This window comes from Lemur catta, chromosome 2 (genome assembly GCF_020740605.2).
Source record: "Lemur catta isolate mLemCat1 chromosome 2, mLemCat1.pri, whole genome shotgun sequence".
Taxonomy (NCBI): Eukaryota; Metazoa; Chordata; class Mammalia; order Primates; family Lemuridae; genus Lemur; species Lemur catta.
The window spans coordinates 57,155,730-57,180,822 of record NC_059129.1 but is presented as its reverse complement, the minus strand read 5'-3'; the positions used below and the strand labels follow the sequence as shown (position 1 = coordinate 57,180,822).

The 25,093-nt window shown below is 33.0% G+C and overlaps 1 protein-coding gene across 3 annotated transcripts in view; it reads left to right on the top strand.

Annotated features, from left to right (window-relative positions):
- MMUT (methylmalonyl-CoA mutase) overlaps positions 1-24,508 on the top strand; it is a 34,075-nt gene extending 9,567 nt beyond the window's left edge. For all 3 annotated transcript variants that reach the window (XM_045543707.1, XM_045543706.1, XM_045543708.1), the window contains exons 5-13: positions 1,511-1,682; positions 3,236-3,484; positions 5,668-5,779; positions 6,833-6,948; positions 11,768-11,883; positions 14,837-14,968; positions 16,623-16,770; positions 20,575-20,742; positions 23,965-24,508. In XM_045543707.1, coding sequence (XP_045399663.1) covers positions 1,511-1,682; positions 3,236-3,484; positions 5,668-5,779; positions 6,833-6,948; positions 11,768-11,883; positions 14,837-14,968; positions 16,623-16,770; positions 20,575-20,742; positions 23,965-24,093 — 1,342 coding nt within the window. In that variant the 3' untranslated portion in view covers positions 24,094-24,508. The remainder of the gene's footprint in view (positions 1-1,510; positions 1,683-3,235; positions 3,485-5,667; positions 5,780-6,832; positions 6,949-11,767; positions 11,884-14,836; positions 14,969-16,622; positions 16,771-20,574; positions 20,743-23,964) is intronic.
- The last annotated feature ends 585 nt before the right edge of the window (positions 24,509-25,093 follow it).

Genomic DNA, 25,093 nt, shown 5'->3' with positions numbered 1-25,093 from the left:
TATTAAAATGTAAACAAAATGTCAAGACAATTTTACTTTTATTTTAATTTTTCCATTTTAACATATAGAAGTCATCTATTATGTTTTATTTTTTTCTGTTTCATGTATGTAATGTAAATGTTTTGGGATGCACAGTGCTGTTGAAAACATTTCATGACAGCTTGTTAATAGAGTATGACAAATATGGAAAAACTTAAGTTTATGAAGTATTTAAATTTGGGGATGAAAAATCAATCATTAGTTCAGTCAGTTCAGCAATCACGTAGTGAGCTTTGCTTTGGGCCATGAACTAGCCTATATGCTGGCAAAAACTACGTGGAGAAAACATGACTTCTTTCTTCAGAGTGTTTATAGACTATAGAATGCTCCTTTATACCAGGGATCTTGTATACTTATTGTGACAGTAGTTCTCAAAGTATAGTCCAAAAATTCTTGGGTATTGCTAAGACCCTTTCTGAGGTCAAAACTGTTTCCATGATTATATTAAAACTTTATTTGCCTTTTTAACTTTCATTTTCCCAAGAGTTTATAGTGGTGTTTTCCAGTAGCGACATGATATGTGATGTTGCAACAGATTTCAGAAACAGACACGAGAGTGCAACTCTCTTCTCTTAAGCCACACATCAAAGAGATTTGCAAAAATGTAAAACAATGACTTTTTTTATTGTAATTTTTTTATTTAAAGAAGTATAGTTTTTCATAAGAAATATTATTTATGTTAACATGTAGGTTTATTGTTATTTTTAAATGAACTAGTAGGCAAAATATTGATTAATATTATCCAAATAAAGAAAATTTTGGGGGGATCTTCAGTAATTTTTAAGAGTAAAAGGGGATCCTGAGATCAAAATATTTGAGAACTACTATGTTAAGAACTTCTTCCAAGTATACATCAGGAATTTTTTTTAAGTTTTGGTTTCTTAAAGTTCACCTTGTTTTGTTTAGGGATTCACAACCTTTGTGCCTTTAGAGGCAAGAAAATAACCTAAATGTGTAAATCAGCTATAGAATATAAGATAAAAGAGAGTAGTGGAGGTTGGGGACAAATTGGAGAAATATATGCATAGACCAAATACACAATCAGTCTTTAAAAAAAAAAAAAAACTTTCTTGTCATCTAAACAAAGCAAGTTTCTCATTTTATTCACTTTGTCGGTGTCCCCTACCTAACATATTAGGTATTCCTAAAATATTTTTCTTTTTAGGAATTGAATCTTTATTTAATTAAGGACACAGAGGAGGTTCTTTCCTACAGAAAACCAATTGCAAAGTGAATCACTCTTACCTGAAGCAAATAATCACAGCTGTTTCTTTCACATGCATAAAATTTAATTTGTTATGTGACTTTAAACTTAAAGTCACATAAATATGGGTATTAATTTTAATTCAGATTCAGTTGTTTGGAATTAAAATGTGGACATTGATTTTCTAGTGTGTGATACAATTAGTTTTATTTTCTGTTTTATATTGTTAAGTTTAATTAAATTCTGGACTTAACATTACTACTTTAGGTTGTCTTTCTTCTGGGGAATTGGGATGAACTTCTATATGGAAATAGCAAAGATGAGAGCTGGGAGAAGACTCTGGGCTCACTTAGTAGAGAAAATGTTTCAGCCTAAAGACTCTAAATCTCTTCTTCTAAGAGCACATTGTCAGACATCAGGATGGTCACTTACTGAGCAGGTGTGTATGTAATTTAAAATATAAAATTTTAATAAAGTCATGTATTTTCTTTTAAGTAACATGGCATAATTAGGAAATGGATTTAAGAAGCTATCTGCTAATATTTGAAAATCATGAACATTCTGAAACATAATACACACTTGGGTTTGTATTATATTTACACATATTATGATAAATAGGATTGGCTCCCTCTAGTGGTTAACAATGTAAAATCATTTTACATCTTGCATGTAGTGCTGTTTACTTTTTTATTTTTATTTATTTATTTGTTAATTGATTGATTCATTGAGACAGAGTCTCACTCCCTTGCCCTGACTGGAGTGCTGTAGTGTCCTCATAGCTCACAGCAACCTCAAACTCCTGGGCTCAAGTGATCCCTCTGCCTCAGCTCTTGGGTAGCTGGGACTACAGGTGTGCACCACCATGCCCGGCTAATTTTTTTATTTTTAGTAGAGATAGGTCTCACTCTTGCTCTGGCTGGTCTTGAACTCCTAGGCTCAAGCAATCCTCCTGCCTCAGCCTCTCAGAGTGCTAGGATTACAGGTGTGAGCCACTGCGCCTGGCCTACTTTTTAAAAAGTAAATAAAATTTGATTATGAGGAAGAAGTAAATGTCATAACTTAATACTCTCATATAATTTTAAGAGTTAGAATTCTTAGCATAGAACTGCTTAATTAAAATTTGATTTTATACATACACAAATATTTTATTTATTAAAGTTATATGTTTAAACAAGCATAAAAGCAAACTGATTAAAGATGATTATTAGGTAATTTAATTTAATTTTATTCCATTAAAAATTGTGTGGTGATCTTTTTATATATTCTCCTTACATAATAGATACATATAATTTATATGTGTAAAGTTATTATACATTGCTTTTATACATTTAAAAGTGAATAACAACTAATATTCTCCATATGAAATATAACTTCAGGTCCTTAGAGAAATAGAGATTTTTCAGGATTGGAAGAACCTTTAATAATCGTTTTAGTCTTGCTTAGTTTTACAGCTAAAGAAACTGAAGTTCAGAGAGGTCCAAAGACTTTCCCAAATTACAATTACGAATACAATAAATTAGAACTCAGATTTCCTGTGTCACAATCCATTGTTTATCTGCTTTATTAATCATTTGTTGAATGCTTGTTTTGTTTACATCATTGTGGTGGATACTTTGAGGTATACAAAATACTTAGGAGATAGTGAATTATGAGATGAAGGATTATATAATTAAAGTAGAAAAATATACATTCTTGATATACTTATAGAAAAGTATTTAGGCAATATAAAAGTAAATACAATGAATATTTAATATTTCAGAGGATTATAAGAGACAATGTTTTAATGCCTAGGCACAGAATAGACACTTTGGCTCTTATTTCTATTTCTGGCTTGTTCACTAATTTGTCTAAGTTTATTTGATATTCTGAAGTCTAACGTGGACATTGGCATAGAAAAAGCATGCAGCAGTTGTGTTTGATCATATTGTCTTTTATAGCTGCAATATATTTTACCAGTTTCGTTATTTTGGTTTTTGTAAACAAATGTTTTAGGATCCTTACAATAACATTGTGCGTACTGCAATAGAAGCAATGGCAGCAGTGTTTGGAGGGACTCAGTCTTTGCACACAAATTCCTTTGATGAAGCTTTGGGTTTGCCTACTGTAAAAAGTGCTCGAATTGCCAGGAACACACAAATCATCATTCAAGAAGAATCTGGGATTCCTAAAGTGGCTGATCCTTGGGGAGGTTCATATATGATGGAATGTCTCACAAATGATGTTTATGATGCTGCCTTGAAGGTTAGTTTTTCCTCTTTGCAATTTTGCTTTCAGGATTTACAGATTTATAAAGATTTATAGATTTTTGAATTTATAAATCATTTATAGATTGATATAAAGATTTATTAAATAGAAAAGAAATTTAGATTTGATTTTATAGTTTTCACAACTGAAACTTAATTTAAAAAATACATTTCTATTTGTATTATTTTATTCAAAGAGTTAAAAAGCCAACCAGTATTTAAAAGCTTATGCAAAAACATCAGTTTTTTGTCTTCCACTTGCTTTTTCCTGTTTCCTGGAGTAAGTAAGCTACATACTTCTTTTTTTGTTTATTTTTGTTTTTATCTGCATGGTTTAAAATCCTACATGTATACTATTTCTTCTAATTCCATCAGTTTTAGACATTAGACCTTGGACATTATCTATTGCTTTCCTAGCATGGTAGTTTAGAGTTTAGCTGATTCATACTCCTTCTTTTCCACCAATATAGTCATTTCTCAATATAATCCTTCCTGAAGTTCTCTAATGCTTTCATTTGCTTTAAACCATTCTGTCTCTAGTTCTGCTGACCGTTTCTGTTCTTTGACTTCTCTACTATTATCCTGGGACAATGTTTTCACTTCTCCTATGTTGAATTCTGAATACTGAATCCCATGTTTATCTCTTTGCTATTTTGAGGTATATCTCATAGCAACCTGCTGGAAAAATGGTGCATGAGAGAGAAATTACTTGAAACTTTGCCTGTTTGAAAATATCTTTATTTTATTTTGTATTGATTGATAGTCTGACTAGTTTTGAAATTATTTCCATTTGGGAATTCATAAGCAACTTTGTAAGCATTGATGTGTTTTTTTATTCTGGATTTTTATTCTGGCTTTTAATATTTATGATTAGAAACTTGATGCCATTCTCATTCTGGATCTTTCTTTCTGAAAGCATCAGGATCTCTTCTTTACTTTTGGTCTTGATGTATAACTTGGTATCTGTATTTTTTCCTACATTTTACAGAATCTTTAATAGGTCTTTTTAATCTTACACCTTTTTTATATTTTTATAGCTCTGGGAAATTTTCTTGTATTATTTCTTTGATAATATCTTCCTGCCGTTTTTCTATGGTTTCTCTTTCTAGAACTCCTAGTCATAAGCTATTGGACCTCCTTGAATAATACACTGATGTTCTTATCTTTTCTGTAATTCATCTCTTTGCCTTTTTGTTCTGTTTTCTTGGAGATTTGTCAACTTTATCCGTCTACTGAATATTTTAACATTCATATGTCATATTTTTAATTTCTAAGAGCTCATTTTTGTTTTCTACTTTTTCCCTTGTATGTCATAAATTTGTTTCATTAATGTAGAATCTCTTCTTATTCTGAGGATATTAATGATATTTTTTGAAATTTTCTTGTGTATCCTATATTGTCTCTGTTTTCTCTGTATGCTTTTTGTCTTTAGTCTTGTTCCGAATAAATACTTTTATTTCATTAAAACATCTTTCCCTTGCCTTTCTCTGTATTTAGTGTTTGATAGTTCATTGCCTCTCCAGTTCATTTTCTGTAGACAGTAAACTTTGGTTCTGCTGACAGAATGGGAGAGGAGTCATTGCAAACTCTCAACTAGTCTCCCTCTTTTTAGCTTCCCATCTTATCCTTGTCTTGTGTGGCGTCGAATACAGATTATTCTTCAGGGAGAAGCAAGTTTGAATTTGATCCTTTCTGCTAAGTCATATACCATTCTACCATCTATTTTTATTTTTATATGAAGCTGTGATTGAGGTTTAAATGTTTTCTGGTTTCATTAAAGATGAAGTTATATCATTTCTTCACTGCTCAAATAAAAATTAAATTGTATTTTAAAATACATTTTTCTTAGAATCTTTATTTATGTAAGTGTGAAAACTATTTATGTAGCTAAAAATAAAGATTAGAGAATTGATATTATCTTTAGTTTTCTCCTAAGACTTGAGTGAGAGGTTTTGTGTTTTCCAGAATATACTTGTTAATTTTTCTATTCAGATAACTTTAAACACACAAATTCTAATTAATACCCTTGATGTTTACTTAATTTTTTCTTATGAAATATTAACATTTAGTTTATAATTTCATTAATATTGTTAGTAATTATGTAACACTCATAACAAATTTGTATAATATATAAAAATTTTCTATATTCTCTTTTAGTTTTATTAATATTTTTCTTATTAGCTCATTAATGAAATTGAAGAAATGGGTGGAATGGCAAAAGCTGTAGCTGAAGGAATACCTAAACTTCGAATTGAAGAATGTGCTGCCCGAAGACAAGCTAGAATTGATTCTGGTAAGATAAAGTGAAAAAGTTTATATAGGAAATTTAGTATTTAAAAAGAAATAGTAATTTCTGTTTGAGGATAATATATAAAATTAATAAAACAAAAATAATGAAATTTAAATAAAATTTCTTTCATGTTTACATATGTATATACACATATGTATATATGTGTATATTTGGATTTTTGCATACATACATACCACAGGCAAGCATGTGTACAAAGTGTGTGGATGGATAACCATTATATGTATGTACGCGTTTGTGGGTGGCTATCACCAACATTTTGAAGATGACACTATTGATGGTCATAGTACTCTGCATTAGAGTATTCATTAATTCGATCAATGAACACTTTTTTTTTTTTTTTAGTCTATTTGAGGCACTTGCTATGTTTGAACATACAACTGTGAACAGGATAGTCATAGTCTCTGTTCCTGTAGAGCTTACATTCTAGTAAAAGAGAAAAATGAACAAGTAAGCAAATAAAATATTACAGATTGTGATAAGTGCTATGAAGGAAATAAGAAGGAGTATAACCTGGGATGGAGTCATGGGGATGTTTTTAGATAAGAGTAATAATCTGATAATTTGAGGCAAAATAATATATTCTTTATTATGTAAGGAAGTATCTTTTTAATTTTGATTTGTTGCTCATAGATTTTAAAGTTTTTTTTAAAGCAGTTGGCTCTAAAAGAATTCAAGAAAATATTAGAAAAGCTACTGAGTGTTAATTATTTACCTTATAAATCTTAGATGGTAACTGCTGGGATTATTTTTATTTTGTAGTGTTAGAAGATTTGTCAGAAACTCTGGGAAAGTATATAGTTTGGAAAAATAATAAAAGTCCTTTCTCACAGACACTCTGATATATGCCTGTTCTTCCCCTCACGCTGCTATCCTAGATTGGGATTTGCTGATCTATATTTAAGTTTCATTAAAAGTTAAGAATACTACTTAAAAACATTAAACTTACAAGGAAAACATGTGATAATCAGAGCATTACTAGTAGGCAATTATTTGTGAATAGAATCTTCATATTGTTTTCCTTTGGGAAATTAATAGGTTCTGAAGTAATTGTTGGAGTAAATAAGTACCAGCTGGAAAAAGAAGATTCTGTAGAGGTTCTGGCGATTGATAATACTTCAGTGCGTAGCCAGCAGATTGAAAAACTTAAGAAGGTATGAATAGCTATTTTTTTTTTTTTAGTATTTTCTGTGTTCTGGACACTGGCTAAGCCCTTAAATTGTCCTGCTTAATCCTTAAAACAACCACATGAGGTGGGTATTATTTTTCATCATTTCAAATATAAGACATTGAGAAACTTGCTTAGAATAAATAATTGGACAGCCAGGACTCAATCTGGATCTATTGACAACAAAAACTTGTATTTTCAAACCATGATATCTGTGTCTGTGAAACTTATTTGTTGTTATTAAAAACCACACTACAGTAATAGTACCTTCTATCATTTATAGATAAGAACTATAAAGTTTAGGTGATTATGTAACTCAATCAAAGTTAAAAACAGAATAAAGTTTAGAGTTAGTATTTGAACCCAGGGCTTCTCGTTATAATTTCTTTCCACTGGACCATGGTGCCTGATACTACTATGAAAGAATTACTTGCTTTCTAATGTTTTAAATTTAACTATATTTGGTAGTGCTTTAGGAAGCTACAGTTTATACTGAACTTTATTTTGATTGAAACTAGCATACTGTATTTCCTTTTTATTTTCAGTTTCTCACTGAGATGAACCAAAGTAGATGAAATACTAAAATAGATAAACCATATTAATTGTCACTGTTGTAACCGATATATTTCTGTTGTATGATGCTACCTTGGCCTCCTAATCTTTGGCCTTTGTAATTACTGCTATTTCCAAGGTAGGAAGCTTAAAACCTCAATGGTGGTTGTCTGTTCATTTTTCCTGTGATTGTTTAAGATATGACTTTTTTCTCCTTAGTTGAAATATTCTATAAAAATCTAATAGACTTTGTCCAGTTAGATGGAACACATGACTATAATCTTCAGTTTTTTTCCCATTAGAATTAATGGTAGATGTTTAATGATGTTATTTTCTTTTTTACCTTCAATCTAATCGGGAATAATAATCACTCATCTATTACATTTTGTCATTGTTTGAAAGGCCCTATTTAGCATGTGGCATTTTATTTTCAGTGACTGTAAAAGTCTCAGTATTTATTATATTTGGAAAACCTCTTTTTCCTCTCTCGTACTTTAGATTCTTATTAACTCTATACCCTCAAAGTTTGAGGTGTTCCATTTATCATAAGTGATGATGAACTTTATTTTGGGAAAGAGAGAAAAATATAATAATTTTCAACAATATAGGAATAATAGTTAACATTTATCGAACACTTACCGTGTACCCTATACCGTGCTAAGTGCTTTTCTTGAATTATTGTTTTTGTGTATTATTTTATTTAACAGGTATTTACTATTTTTATTTTCATTTACAGATGAGGGAACTAATGATCAGACAGTCTCATTTAGTTACTCAAGTTTAAATTCTAAGTGGGAGAGCTGGGATTTGAATGCAGGTTTCTTGACTCTAGTGCCAATTTAGGAGAAATAGATGCTCTAGTATAACGTTTTCCTAATTTTGAACCTTCTTAGAACCATGACCAAATCAAGTTCTTCTATTAGAAGAATTAACTTTCACCATAGCTAAAATCAAGAGATGTTTTTATACCTAAATGTATTTCTGCTACAGTACTGTGAATTCTTTTTGCCACTGGACTAATGTTTATATTTCCTCATGCTTCCCTTTTACAAATGGTTGTAACAGTATTTTTACTTGTAGTGTTAACACTTATTTTCAAACTGAACAACCTCAACAGTAATTTCATATTAAATTGTTTTTCTACAACCCTAGCTGGAGTTAATTTTAACATTATTTTCACTCCATGAATTTTAGTAATCTGTTGTTCATGTAATTATAACAAACAACCTAATCTAAGAGGACTAGTTTTTAGTAAACCAGAAAAAGTGTACTTTTCAGGTCTTGCTCAAATGTCATCTTATCTAAGAAGCTTATAGAGATCCGTATCTGTAACAGCATGCTACCCTGCTGCCTCAGTCAATTCTTTATTTACTCTGTTTTTTGTTAAATTATATATTTATTTGTTTATGTGTTTGTTTGTTTCTTTCTCTCTCTCTACAATAAAATGTAAAGTCCATGAGGGCATAGACTTTGTTTTGTTTATTGCTATATCCCCATGATTAGAACAATGCTGGCATTAATAGGTCCTTAATTAGTACTCATTATCTATTTTAATTTAATTAGAAAATGTTTGCAAATGATAATTATCATTTGAGTTGAATAGCTTGGAATTCTGTATATTCAGGAAAAGTCCTGTGTCTTAAAACATAATTGCTAAAAATACACATTAAGAATTGAATTGTTAAGTCATATACATATTATTATTCTGGCTATAAATATAGATCATATTTGCAAAAGCTCTTGTTTTCTAAAACCATGACTCTCTACATTCTTGTTATTACTATTACTTTTATAAAATCAAGATTTATTGAGTGCCTGTACTATGCCAGGAATTGCCTTAGTTAGGCATTTTCTCATTTAATCCTAATAAGAACCATTTTCTTTTCATGAATCCCATCTGACAGGAGATTAATATGGAGAGATGTTAAATAAGGTTCTTAGGTCCATTCAGCTAGCAAATGTCAGACTGGAACTTGAACTCAAGTGTGACTCCTGTGCCCATGCTCTTAACTTCATACTGATGTTTTCCCAACTTTTATGATCATGACTCACAGTAAGAAATGCATTTTACCTACATGCCTACCTAAACACACACACACAAATTCACGTGTATGTGAACACACATAACTAAAATAAAAGTCTCACAAAACTACCTACCCAAACTATGTGCAGTGCACTTAGTTTCTATTCTATTTCAATTTTTTTTAAAGTGCTAATTACAATCCACTAATTCTACATCACCATCCATGGATTAGGATTTACTGTTTAAGAAACACCACACTGTACTGTCTTGTCTCCCCTTAGATTAGAAATTTAGATCACAAAAAATACAGATAACTGTATAAGGTAAACAAAAATGGACATTTTCACAGAGAATTTGGAGTCGTTGTGTTTTTCCATGCCTTAATATAGTTGGCCTCCATATCTGTGTGTTCCATGTCCATAGATTCAACCAACCATGGATTGAAAATATTCAGAAAAAAAAAAATGAATCATTATGTCTGTACTGAACATACACAGACTTTTTTTCTTATTATTTAGGTTGGTGCAAAAATAATTGTAGTTTCGGACTAAATTTTAAATCATTATAACTAGGCGCAAACACATCTTTAATCAAAATATGAACCATTATAATCAACACATTTTTGCCAACAAGAATAAGTTTCTTTGTTCCTGTAGCTTAAAAATCCGTGCTTCGGGCTTCCACGAACTCTTAGAAAGCATTTTCTACATCCTGCTGGTTCTGGAACCATTTTCTCTGCAAAAAGTTGTCGAGGTACTTGAAGAAGTGGTAGTTGGTTGGCCAGAGGTCAGGTGAATATGGTGGATGAGGCAAAACTTCATACCCCGATTGTTCAGTTTTTGAAGCATTGGTGTGTGAACCTGCAGTCGGACATTGTCATGGAGAAGAATTGGGCCCTTTCTGTTGACCAATGCCGGCTACAGACGTTGCAGTTTTCGGTGCATCTCATTGATTTGCTGAGCGTACTTCTCAGATGTAATGGTTTTGCTGGGATTCAGAAAGCTGTGGTGGATCAGGCCAGGAGCAGACCATCAAACAGCGACCATGACCTTTTTTTGGTACAAGTTTGGCTTTGGGAAGTGCTCTGGAGCTTCTTCTCAGTCCAACTACTGAGCTGGTCATCGCTGGTTGTCATATAAAATCCACTTTTCGTAGCATGTCACAATCTGATCGAGAAATGGTTCATTGCTTACAGAAAGAGAAGATGACACTTCAAAATGATGACACTTCAAAATGCTAAAACCCCAATTCCTTTTGCACCAACCTTAATATTTAATACAGCATAACAGCTATTACACAGCATTTACATTATATTAGGTATTATAGGCTATCCAGAGATGATTTGAAATATTTGGGAAGATGTGCATAGGTTATATACAAATACTAGTTATGCTATTTTATATAAGGGACTTGAGCATTTCTGGATTTTGGTATCTGTGAGGGGTCCTGGAACCAATTCCGTATGAAAACTGAGGGATGACTGTATACATTTTCTGTCTCACCTCTGCTTATAAATACTATATGATTTCACTGATATCTTGAACAGTGTCATATTTTAGACTCTTACAGGTGGTACAACTTATAAAGATACTGGCTTTTGACAACTTTGTTTTGGTGAATTGTTGGCAGAGTGGAGTAGAGTTAGGACCTAGGGACAAAGTTTTTGACCATGCTTTTCATTGTCTTTCTCTCAGTTTCTCTTTCTGTCTCTGTCTCTCTTTCACTGTTTTGGGATTATTTTTAAATGCAAAGATCAGCAATGTACGTATATATTATTACGGATATATTTTATATATCTAGCTAAAAGAAACTTAAAATATAACTAAATTATTTTCCAAGTTCTTATCTATTTTTTTCTTGTTACTATTTTTAATGTTCCTTGAAAATACTTAATATAAAAGACCCATGTATTTTCAATGTCTTCCAACTTTAGAAAAGCCTAAGCAGTATGTGCTAGCTGGGGAGGTCGCCGCTATTATTGCCCTGCTTGTTATTGCTTTGTCAGGGTTACACCAAAGTTAGTGTTATTTTAGGAAGTTCTGAGTGAATGAATGACCTGCATGAATGAAATTCCTAGTTTATGTATTATTCTTTTCATTTTTTCCCTCTTATTTTTGAGGTTAGGATTATGGAACAGTTTCCATATGGTACACATGAGGATCTAATCTCTTGATCTCTGTTTTATTCCCTGTGCATGTAAATTGTCCTTTTCCTCAACCCTTTCCATAAGATCAAATCTAGCAGGGATCAAGCTTTGGCAGAACGATGTCTTGATGCACTAACCGAATGTGCTGCCAGTGGAGAGGGAAATATTCTGGGTCTTGCAGTGGAAGCAGCTCGTGCAAGGTGAGGATATGTAAGTTTGGAGATTTCCAAAGACTAAACACTAACCAGTTTAGCTTTTCACAGTATACTTAAGTAAAAGGTTGATCCTATAAACCTTGTGAGCCCAAAAGAAAATAATGGTGACCATAATAAATTTAATTATCTTTTAAAAATATCTCTGCATTTAAAACATTCATATGTTTTGAATGGAATATATTAATACTTAGGTATTTCACTATGGCTCAGAACATTTAAAACTGTTGTAATGAATCCATTTCACTGATTTGCAGGTTGAAATTGATGTACTCTCAAGTATATCATCAGGCTTATGCCTACTATCTTGATCTTACACCAGTTAAAATGGCTCTTGCATGGGGGGACATTAATCTGAGAATTCATAGGAAAAACTTGTGATGCTATTGCTTTTGAATTACGTTTAATCATGAAGCAACCAGAAGAGCAGCCATCTTCCCCATCCCCATCCCAGTCTTTCTTCCCTTGTTAGAACCATATATTCTTTTAAGAGTAGAATAATTTTTTTTTTTTTTTTTTTTTGAGACAGAGTCTCGGTCTGTTGCCCGGGTTAGAGTGCCGTGGCATCAGCCTCGCTCACAGCAACCTCAAACTCTTGGGCTCAAGCAATCCTTCTGCCTCAGCCTCCCGAGTAGCTGGGACTACAGGCATGCGCCACCCTGCCTGGCTAAATTTTTCTATATATATTTTTAGCTGTCCATATAATTTCTTTCTATTTTTAGTAGAGACGGACGGGGTCTTGCTCTTGTTCAGGCTGGTCTCAAACTCCTGAGCTCAAACAATCCACCCACCTCGGCCTCCCAGAGTGCTAGGATTACAGGCGTGAGCCACTGCGCCAGGCCTTTAGAGTAGAATAATTTTTAATTGTTCTCAGTCTTTTAATTCCTGTTGACATTTTGGCCTACTGCATTTGATTTTCTATTGTAATATAACTGGTTTTACTAAGTTCACCAAAGACCTCCTCTTTATATATTGTAGAAATTTTTTAGTCCGTATTTTGACTTTTCTACAGTGCTTTACGTTACTCATCACTTATTCCTTCTTGAAACTTTTTGCCTTTGTAACCCGTAACCTTTGCCATCCTACGTTTAAGAACAGGCTGAATAGAAACAGGGCTAATCACATGCTATATCTGCTTCTGTGTTATCATAGGCACAATATGGCAAGGTGGAGCTTTTTATACATGCTACCTAATAGGGTTGTTGTGAAGAGACCTTAAATCATTAAAATTAGTGCTGGGAACAGAATATGGCACTTAATAAAATTATCTTGCTATACTACATATGATACATAAATATATTAATATATATAAATAAATTTATTATATTAAGAAATAGAAGGGGTCTGAAATTTTACCCTTCTTGCAAGCTAAGAAATTATTCTGTACAGTTTCATGAGATGTTGGTTGAAGATATGAGACCCCTGAGTCAGAACTGAAGGACAGTTCATTACTGTAATAGTAGTAGCCAGAGTATCAGTAATTTTGGAGCTAGTTTCTCTGAGTTCCAGTTCCTACAGAACCATGTAAAAAGGGCCAGATGATAATACTTCATGTGCAGTGGATTGAGTTACATTCCAGTGGAGAAAACCTGAGCTTTGGGATTCTGGATCTTTTATAATGGGTAAAAAAATGCCCATCATTCTAAAGGGAGACGTTATTCTATTGAACAGTAAGCAAACAGTATTTGCTCTGAAGGTCGCCAATATCTCTGTCTTCCAAGACTATTGACTATACAGACATCTTTGAAAAGACAGTCCAGAGAAAAGGGCAATCAGTGCTTTGCTTTGCAAGACATGCAGAAAAATGAGTGACCCATGGAACATTTTCTTCCAATATATGGTAGTGTCACTAATTAAATGCCTTTTGCTTTTAAGTATATATTGCTTAACAAAGAACTTTTTAAAAAACATGTTGTCTTAAGTGATTAAGGCTTAGAGTAAATAGTATATGTTGATTTTTTTTTCCAGTTTTAATTTCATAAAAGAAATTAGATGTATTCTCTGATTAAAATCCTCTGATGATCTCCATTGCTTTTAGATTAAAACTTAATCTTATCATGGCCTGCAAGATGTACTAGATGTGACTCTTGCCTATCTCTCTGACCTCATCTTATCTTACTTTCCTCATTATGCTGGGTACCCAATGCCATTCTTTTATTTTTAGAATGCAAAACATGTTTTCCTACATCTCAGAGCCTTTGCATTTAGTGTTTCCTTTTTCAAACACGCTTCCCCTTTATGTTCCCTTGGGTTCCTCATTCTTATCATTTATGTCTTAGTTCAAAAGTCATGTCTTCACATCTTCAATAATTTTAACATAGCTCTCCCAGACACTCCATTCCACCTTTGACTGTCTTAGTGTCTTTATAGTATTGATTATCATATGAAATTATCTTATTAATTATTTGTTTGTATATTGTCTGCATCCCTGACTAGGTAGGTGATAAGTTCTATAAGAGCAGGCACTTTTTCTTTGGTGCCATTTATCATTATAACTCTAGGACATACCTGGCACATATTAGTCACACAGTTAATGTTGAATGAATTAATGAACAAATGGATGGAATGTGCTAAAAGATTTACTTCTTATCCAAAAATATCAATGGAAGCCTTGTTCTTTATCCATTTTTATTGTTATGTGGAGAATTATTTAGTAACCTTTAGATATTGTCTATTTATAGTTTTTAGGTCATTCAGTCATTTTTTGGTTGACAAATGTTGAAAAGAGATTAGGATGCATAAAGGCATCCAGAATCACTTTTTTGTAAGTATTCTCAGGAAAGATGCTTTCATAATACATTTAAAAAATTCTTATTTAAATTTTTGACAGCCTATATTTTACTTCAGTAATAAAATATGTCAATTGTATTGAATATTAAAGTAAACAAATATCTTTCTCTCAAAATAATGATGTTAATGGAACCACCATTTAATATTTCAGATGTACAGTTGGAGAAATCACAGATGCCCTGAAAAAGGTATTTGGTGAACATAAAGCTAATGACCGTATGGTGAGTGGAGCATATCGCCAGGAATTTGGAGAAAGTAAAGAGATAACATCTGCTATCAAGAGGTAATTTGTGAGATTTTTTAAGCAAGAATTTCGTCTTTTCTGTTAACACAATTTTCTGGGAGCTTAATTTCACATACAATGTAGAAAATATTTGAATCAGCTTTCCTATTAGTCTGTAGTTCTAATAAAACTAATAAATAGTAAATTAAGTATTCATTATTATTTATATTATATATATTACATATAACCCATAAAATATACACAATTTATTATATAAGTATATCATTTAACTTGCATATGATATATTTACTGAGTAATAAATATTAAGTTAGATATTAAAACTAATATTATTTTTCATAAAATTAATATTTTGAACTTTCACCATAGTCCCCTTTAGGAGTTGCTTATTTCAAACAGATGTTTAACTAACAATGAAATTGTTTCAATCCTCCAGGTATTTAGATTTCAATCTGCTTACTCTGGTAGACTTTCATATTCTCTTAAATTTGTTTACATTATTTAAATGCTTGAATAATTATAAAATGTTACTTTTCCTAATTGAAAGTAAACATTTGGTTGGCATCTATGCATAAATTAAAATCAGTCTTTAGCTGGGTGTGGTGGTTCATGCCTGTAATCTTAGCACTCTGGGAGGCCAAGGCATGATGAGAATCGCTTGAGTTCAGGGGTTAGAGACCAGCCTGAGCAAGAGTGAGACCCTGTCTCTACTAAAAATAGAAAGAATTTAGCCAGACAACTAAAAAAATAGAAAAAATTAGCCAGGCGTGGTGGTTCCAGCTACTCGGGAGGCTGAGGCAGGAGGATTGCTTGAGCCTAGGAGTTGGAGGTTGCTGTGAGCTAGGCTGATGCCACAGCACTCTAGCCCTGGCTACAGAGCAAGACTCTGTCGCAAAAAAAAAGAAAAAAAAAATTGTCTTCATTGAACTGATAATGAATAATACTCCCACAGCATGAATTAGAAATGTAGATTAATGTGATCATGTTTCTCAAGAAAAAAAACTGGCTTTTTGGTGCTGATCTTCTCAACTTTTGTAACAAACTTCCCATTAAAAATTTTATGTCAATACATATATACTAGATAAATGTCAAAACAGCCAATGTGAAAGTCATCAAAATGGAACATTTTTTTCTTTTAACAAAAATAAGTGCTTTTTCATATTGGATGTAAATTTGTCAATGTAAGCAGGCAAACATTTTTATAATACATCATTACAGAAAAACAGATTTCAGTCAGCTCAGGTACAGTTTACACTTGTACCCCTTGTGAAGGGTACATGAGACATGGACAATTCACAGCAGCTAGTGGGTCACATATATGCGTTATGTATAAATGACTCTGACGGCACCTTTTAGTTTATATTTAAATATTTCTACATATTGTACTCTGTAGACTGACTGGCTTAGGAATGTGGAAGGTTGTCATCTTTTCATCTTACTTCACTGTGATGTTCTCAGTGTTATGTACGTATAGGCTGTGCCATCTTTTCAATTTCCTCTAAGGGGGAGATGGTCAACATATTCAGGGTTTAATGGAGCTCTCAATGTAAAATAGAGATATTAACAAAATAGAGGTAAACAAATTAGATATTTCTGAATGAACTTGAAATATTTGCTGTAAGTAAATTACAGTTTTTATATCCTACCTTTGGACAATTAATATTTAACTACTGTTGTATTTGAAAATGTTTCTTAGGGTTCATAAATTCATGGACCGTGAAGGTCGCAGACCTCGTCTCCTTGTAGCAAAAATGGGACAAGATGGCCATGACAGAGGAGCAAAAGTTATTGCTACAGGATTTGCTGATCTTGGTTTTGATGTGGACATAGGCCCTCTTTTTCAGGTATTAAAAATTGTTGTGGGGAATTTCAAAAAGTATGCCAGTAAAATGATGATACACCATGTTTTTAAATTTATAAAAGACCATATTTAACAAATTCTCTATTTTTGAATGCCTGTAGTCCAATTAATTATGACAGCAATAAAAATAACATATAAAAATATAATGCATGTTTCAGACTTTGTAAAAGTAAATGTCAGTTCAGAATGAAAACTTTTATTAGGGCTCTGAAACTATGAAGATTACTTTCAAGGATCTTATTGTGCTTTTTATTGAGATTTGACTACTATTTTGTGGGAAAGATAGCCCACAGGGGATTGGTGGAAAATGTTTTGAAAAGGAAATCAAACATCATACATCAGAATAAGCTCGATTCATAAGTAGGTTTTCTCTTTTTTTGCTCTCTAGTATTCTGTTTAGTCACAAAATATTAGACCCTGAAAGGAAAATAATTTGTTGGAGATAAATGAGGCTGACATTAATTATTCTACTACAAAAAAATTCTGTCTGAAAAGTACATTATAATAAATTTTCTACTAAAAACTTTATCCACTACATATTATTGATCATCTACCAGATGCTAGGCTCTGAGTTCAGTAGAGTACAATTTTGTCCTTAGGGATGTTACAGCCTCCTAACGAAGAGAGGTTTGCTTATTAGTGATCACAGCAGAATGTGATAATTACTGTTATAATTAAGGTATGGCCGAGGAGGACACCTCACTTGTTTCAAGAATCCTAGGAACTTCCGGGCACAGTGGCTCACGCCTGTAATCCTAGCACTCTGGGAGGCTGAGGCAGGAGGATCATTTGAGCTCAGGAATTCAAGAACAACCTGAGCAAAAGCAAGACCACGTCTTTACTAAAAATAGAAAGAAATTGGCTGGACAACTAAAAATATATATAGAAAAAATTAGCTGGGCATGGTGGCACATGCCTGTAGTCCCTGCTACTCGGGAGGCTGAGGCAGGAGGATTGCTTGAGCCCAGGAGTTTGAGGTTACTGTGAGCTAGGCTGACACCATGGCACTCCAGCCCAGGCAACAGAGTGAGACTCTGTGTCAAAAGAAAAAAAAAAAAAGGAATCCTAGGAACTTATGTTTGAGCCTGTCTTTCAAAGAAGCACAGTGCCTTTTACTTTCTAGAAAAAATCACTCTCTGGAGTGAATTAAGGAGAGCTGTGATTAGAAGCAAGGAGTGTGGTTAAGACAAACAATGAAAAACAATTTACTGAGCCAATGTCAGGGTCTCAGCAGAAATCAAATCTCAGCTAGGTGTTTGAAGAAAATTTAATGAAGGACTATTTACAATTCTGTAGGCAGGATTAAGAGAATCAGCCAGGAGTAGAGAGGCATCCAAGAATTAAATTTCTAAGAATTTCAAAAGCCGCTTGTTTCACCATGCCATTAACATTGCTGAATAAATTATCTTAAAAGCAAAGATAATAAGTACTTAAAACTAACTCATCACTTCCTATTTATCTTACTATATTTTATTGTTATCTAGACTCTTGAGGTTACTTTGATCTATTATATCTATATGGTGGAGATACTGTATAATTGTGTGGCTTTTGTACATCTTTTTCCTGCTTTGCATTCAGTAATGTCGTATTGGTTGACTGAAATTGGCTATGGTTAGAGTATTCACAACATAGAAATCAGCAAACACTAAAAATTAGGGATTGAGTTATTATTTTCTAGATTATCTAGATGTATAAATGTGATGAAGAAAATATAAATAATGCAAATTAAATTTTAAAAGTTTATCATATCTATAGCCATTACATTTGGGAAGAACCCCCAAATTTGAGGAAATAGTCTTCTAGTATTCAAAAATTACTATATGATTTAGGAAAGAAGTTACTTCTGTCATTTATAAACAAATGAAGTTCTGATATACATCTGTTTAGTTTTCATCTTTCTAATATAAATAAAAATATCAGTCAACCCATGTCAGAACCGCACGTATTCATCAATGACATGAATGACATCTTTACGGAATCAGATCATAATTAAGCATTTTTCTGTAGTCTGATTTTGTCAAATCATGTTTGAATTGCAACTATAGGTTGGCTACAAATACAAAAGTTTGCCAATTGTTTTTTGTTTTGTTTTTTTGAGACAGAGTCTCACTCTGTCATGTGGACTAGAGTGCCATGATGTCAGCCTAGCTCACAGCAACCTCAAACTCCTGGGCTCAAGCGATTCTCTTGCCTCAGCCTCCTGTAGCTGGGATTACAGGCACACGCTACTACGCCCAGCTAATCTTTCAATTTTTAGTAGAAACGGAGTCTCGTTGTTGCTCAGGCTGGTCTTGAACTCCTGAGCTCAAGTGATCCTCCTGCCTCAGCCTCCCAGAGTGCTAGGATTATAGGCGTGAGCCATTGCGCCCGGCCAAGTGTGGCAAAATTTAATGAAAGCATTCTGTCAAATTGACTATTTGTTATTTACAATAAATATTATCAGATATTTTGTTATTATTTGTAAATTATCTGTTATACATCCCTTGTATCTGTAAAATTTATCATTAGCACGTGTGTGTATGTGTACATGCATGCTTTTATTTGGTGGTGGGGAAGTAGTTGTTTGTCATTGACCAGCACAACACTCGAAGAGGGTCACCTGATTAAAAATTAGTCATGGAGGGATACACATCTGCCAGAACCATGGTTCCATGGTAGAGAGAAAACATGGAAAAAATTTGCTGACCTCTTTCTCTTCCATTGGGAAAATGCATTCGGAGCCAGAGAGCAGGGGAACCTCATGTAGGGCTGGGATCTCTAGGGCACTGAGCAGGGCAGAGAATGACTCTTAGGGCGATACTAGGTCAAAAGAATTAAAGGTTATATAGCAAATAACCTACAGCGTTTGATGGTCTAAATGTGGACTGTCTCACATTATAATTTTTTAAAGTGTATCTGTTATCTTCATTATCAACATTTATTGAGTGGTTGTATAGTACAAGGCAACATGTTATAGTAGCTATGAAAAAATCAAAGACTACACACAAAGTACAGTGTAAAAAAGTGAATCTTGGGTTTTAAAACAGAATGGGAAAGAATGATGTCAGCAAGATGGAGGACTAGGAAGGAAGCTCTAGATCCTTGTTCTCCCACAAAAATACCAAATTAACATAAAAATGTGGACCAAATTACCCTTGTAAAAACTCTAGAAACTAGTTAAGAGGCTACAGCACCCAAGTGAGTGGATAATCAAGAAAAGAGAAGGCATCGAGGAGGATGTGCTGCTCATCTATTAACTGGATTTAACCAGTTTTGGATATAAAAATCATAAAATCATAAATTACAAGTATCAATTATGAATTGAGATATCCAAGATCATATCTACTTTCTATAATAATGAGTTTGTGACATTACTTTGCTAATTACATGTATTTAAATAATTTCATATAAAAGGTATAAGATTCTCATTGTAAATATAAATTTATTTATGTATTTATTAATAATTTTATTGAGACAAGCTCTCTTGCTCTGTTACGCAGGCTAAACTGCAGTGGTGTCATCATAACTCACTGCCACCTTAAACTCTTGGGCTCAAGCCATCATCCTGCCTTGGCCTCCCAAAGTGCTAGGATTATAGGCATGAGCCACCATGCCCAGCATAAATATAAATTTAAAACTTAGGAAAGAATGATGCCACCTGTATTATTTATTTATCTTGAAATGTATTTTTTAATGAGGAGAATCTTAGAATGTTGATTTAAGTAGTATAACACTTTTAAAACAATTGGTTTTTTTAGTCATTGCCTAGGAATAGACGATGATTTGTCTCTTTCCTTTCTGACTTTAGACTCCTCGTGAAGTGGCCCAGCAGGCTGTGGACGCAGATGTGCATGCTGTGGGTGTAAGCACGCTTGCTGCTGGTCACAAAACCCTAGTTCCTGAACTCATCAAAGAACTTAACTCCCTTGGACGCCCAGATATTCTTGTCATGTGCGGAGGGGTGATACCACCACAGGTATTTTCTATGTCTTATATTTTTCTAGTAATTTTTCCTGAGTAATGATAGCTTATATGTAGTTCTAAAGATAAATTTGTTGTAGATTTAGGACCATATTATTTCCTTATGATTTCACTAGGTAAATTCTACAAAGCACAAAAGTGGGCAGTGTTGTTTTCTATTCAAGTTATGCTGTAATTCATTACGTTTAATTTAAGATAACAGTTTACAAAGCTTTTGTGAGAGAACTATCTCCTTGCAAACCAGTAACCTGTGATAGATATCTACCTTCTTCATATTCAAGAAACAATGATGGAGAAGGAACAGGATAAAAATAATAAAACCTCATACCTGGAGTAGAAAACAATGGTAAACACACAGTGAATATATGAAACCCTAGCCAAAGATATAGTGAGGACTCCTTGTCCTGGGGGCAGAGTGAGTCCTTTGGTTAGCTTGCTTCTGTTTTGGAGTAGCTACCTTATTCATTTTCTGCATGTTCCCATTCCTAAATGCTGCCCTTGCCTCAGAGATATCTCAGTTACATGGTCCTGTAAAACACCTTTATTAAGTTAATTTGATTGGGATATGGTTTTCTTGAGCTAAAAATGTCCTAATGCAGACATAAATGGAATTAGCTTGTCTTGAAAGTTATGAGTGGGGAAGAGGTGTATACTTAAATAAAAATATGGGTCCTCTTAGGAAAGGAGAAATGGATGCTCGGTAACAATAGTATCAGTTAATTTATTAATGAGGTGAGGTGATCCATTAAAGTGTTAGTTAAGATCTAAATAGAGTCTGTTTCTGATCCAATTTTTAATTATATTGAGGTTTACTTTTTTACTGAGAATGAAAAAAATATTGAGTTAGGACTGTACATGAGGCTGCTCTAAGTAAATGATTCATAGATGCTACAAAAGCCCCACCGCTATAGCCGGAATCTGTCAGTGAAATGTGACCTTGTTTCCAGCTCTTCAGTTTTTTTTCTCCATTACAGCTCAGAATATAGAATAGAGAATTTACACACCACTTATGAAAGGAGAAAATACGTATGTATGAGGTCATGAGACTCGTGATAATGTGGGGCTAGTGAAGAAGTTACATATAATTTATTTTCTTTCTAACAACGCAGCATTTAATGTGATACAGCCAACACAAAGTTCCTTTTGTTAACAAACTTGCCCATTATTTTCATAAATATAGTTCATTATTTAGGAAAATAAAGGGCCATTATTCTTTATTGCAGTCTACTTATGGAAGTCTATCTATATTGCAGTTTTAGCGTCTGTAATAAGTAGGCACGACATTAAAATGTAAGAGCCAAAATAATTAGGCAGTAGAAAATACTTGAATTAAAATGTGTTGAGAAAAAATGTAGGCCTGTTATATAAGTGAGCTGACATTTTCAAGAAATATATTTCATACAAGTTGTATTAACCCTCTGGATATTTGAATTACGACATCCGTAGGTGTTTGCCATACTCATTTCCCTATGAGTTTAACAACTAAGGACAATTTTCTGTTAAACTTATGTGTTAATATGAGTGTGCTTTATTATATAATTATAGTAGTTAGTACCCTTGTATTTTTCTTGTTATTTGCACTGAATATATAAAATGCTGTTATTATTCACTTAGTTTTTAAATTAGAAGGTACTAATACATAGTGATTAATCAAACAGAGCTTAAAGTGTCTGCAGTCTAATTAGATAAATGTCTATTCTCACCAATATGTTACTACAATCAGGATTTTCTAACTCTTTTAGTAGCAGTGGCCTCCAAGTATATTAGGCAAGTTTAGCAGACTCATGATTCCTGCTTCCATCATGCCTGGCCTGGCTAAGAGGAAGATATTTAAAAATAATTCTTGATTTGGAAATCATTTCAAACTAACAGAAGGTACAAAAATAAAGATAGTACAAATAACACCTGTATACCTTTACCTAGATTCACTTATTGCTAACATTTTAACTCCTCACTAAGGTACATTTTACAAGACTTATGTAAGACTTAGGTAAGTCAAATACCCTTTTTTTAGTTGTAACATTTTACAGTCTTCTTCCAGTTGAATCCTCCATTCCAAATTCATAACTCAGATGTCAGGACAAATGCTACACAGCATTTTTAGGAAAGAGAAAAGATGATAACCTATTACTCTGACCATTCCCAATGTGGAGATAATTGTTATTTAATATTTCATCCAGTCCAGTTTTCTTATAAACTCTTAAAATCGATAGCACCTGCTCAGAAACAATGACAGGTTTTGAGCACCTTTATATGTCAATTGCTGGGGATACAAAGATGATTAAACATGATCTCTACTCCAGAAGTTCATAGAATAGAAGGAGTCAAGTTCAATAGGATGTGTTAAATACTATTGCAAAATTCTATTATCATATAAGAATATTAGAAAGATATAATAGAGATGGAAAAGAAGTAGTTGGGGCATAATTAGTGTGACCATATAATTTATCATTTAAATATAATCGCTTGAGAGTACGAGTGGGTTCTGTGAGTAGGAATGCTGCAACAGTAAACACAAATCAGACAGTCCTGTCATATGTGATCACCCCAGTGGATAAGAATCAGGGTTTGTCTTAAAGGATGTATATCTTAACCTTGATATTATAGCTACAAATGTTCTGATGTTAAAGCAGTCTGAAGTCTGGAGCAGTATTTGTGCCCTAGGAGTCTTTACACTCAAACATTAACTGTCATTAAACTCACAAATAGCAATAGCAACAGAAAATGAAAAAAATGAGCTTAGCTTCATATCTAATTCCATCATGAGGGCAAATTCAAAATACTACCATTTACTAGCTGCAGACAAAATGCCTAGGAGGAAAATACTCTTATATACTCAAAGCTATAATGTGTTACCAAATTTAACACAAATAATGACAAGTAGTGAAAATTTATATGAGAGAAAATTATGGTTTAGGGTTCAGAAGTTCTTAGGGCCATTCAGCTTCCTGCCACAAATAATACACTAGGGTATTTGGAAAATCGACAGAGTATGTCTGGTTCTTTGATGACTTGGGGTAGGAGGGTGTGCTATTTGCTATTAATAGCAGTCCCAATCAAGGAAGAATTTTTTAGCCCCAGATACCAATAGTACACCAATTGAGAAGGTTTCAGGCACTGGGGAACAAAGAAGAAAGGAACAGGGTTCATTGTTATTTTATTTCCTTGAAATTGGAAATAATGTCTCTTTTACTAATTAAGAAAATTCTTTCAACAGGATTATGAATTTCTGTATGAAGTTGGGGTTTCCAATGTATTTGGTCCTGGGACTCGAATTCCAAAGGCTGCTGTTCAAGTGCTTGATCATATTGAGAAGTGTTTGGAAAAGAAGCAGCAATCTCTATAACATCCTGTTTTTGCTTTAGCTCTTTTCTAAAATATTCTTTTAGTTATGATCAAGGAAACAAGTAAAGCTATATCTGCAATTTAATTTCAACACCTGGTATGTACTTCCCTGGAAAGGTTTACATTGAAATACCTTAATTATAAGTGTGTACAGTTTCACTTTACAAATAAAAATAATTCCTAAAAACCCTCTGTAGTAATACTTTATCATAAACTCTAGACAAAGGTATTATTTTTAAAAACCATGGTGTTACATTTATTAGAAATATTTCTTATAAATCTATTTACTTTTTAAGAATTAAACTTTACCTAAAAAGATATGACTAGTCCCATTCTTCAATTTAGCGTTACATTGACTTGAACCCCAGAAAATAAAATCCATATATTCATACAATAAAACACTTATCTTGAAAAAATAGTAGAGAATGTTTATGTGGGGAAATAGATTATGGGTGTGGTCCTTAGCCAGACTCTACCAGAATCACCTTGATAAAACAATTTTAAATCAAACACAGCAGGTTGGAATAGAGGGGAATTGGCAGCATATTTCTTCAAGTCTGATTTTATTAATACTTTCTTCCTGAGCATGATCATGTGACCTTGTTATTGTGAAGCTTGGCTCAAGACCCGGGAGAGTAGATGCTTATGAACGTTCCCTTAAATCAAAGTACTTAGGTTGCTATTATGATTTCGCCAGAATGGTGATGTCAGTGGTGGGTGTAGGCATATGATATAGAAAGAACTGAACTTTCCAGATCCAGAAAGATGCTACCTTGCATATATTAGCTCATTAAAGATAAGTTGTAAAAATAAAAATAGCACAAAGAACACCTGTACTTTGCTTGTTGAGCAATTTTGCTCATTACAGAAGGAAAGTTGTCCTTTATTGTTAACATGATCTGTTACATAAATATAAAATAAGTAACAGTGATTATTTTGTAATGAATTTCTATTGTATCTTATTAGATCAGAGAACAATGTTTTGGAAGGTATTATAAGAT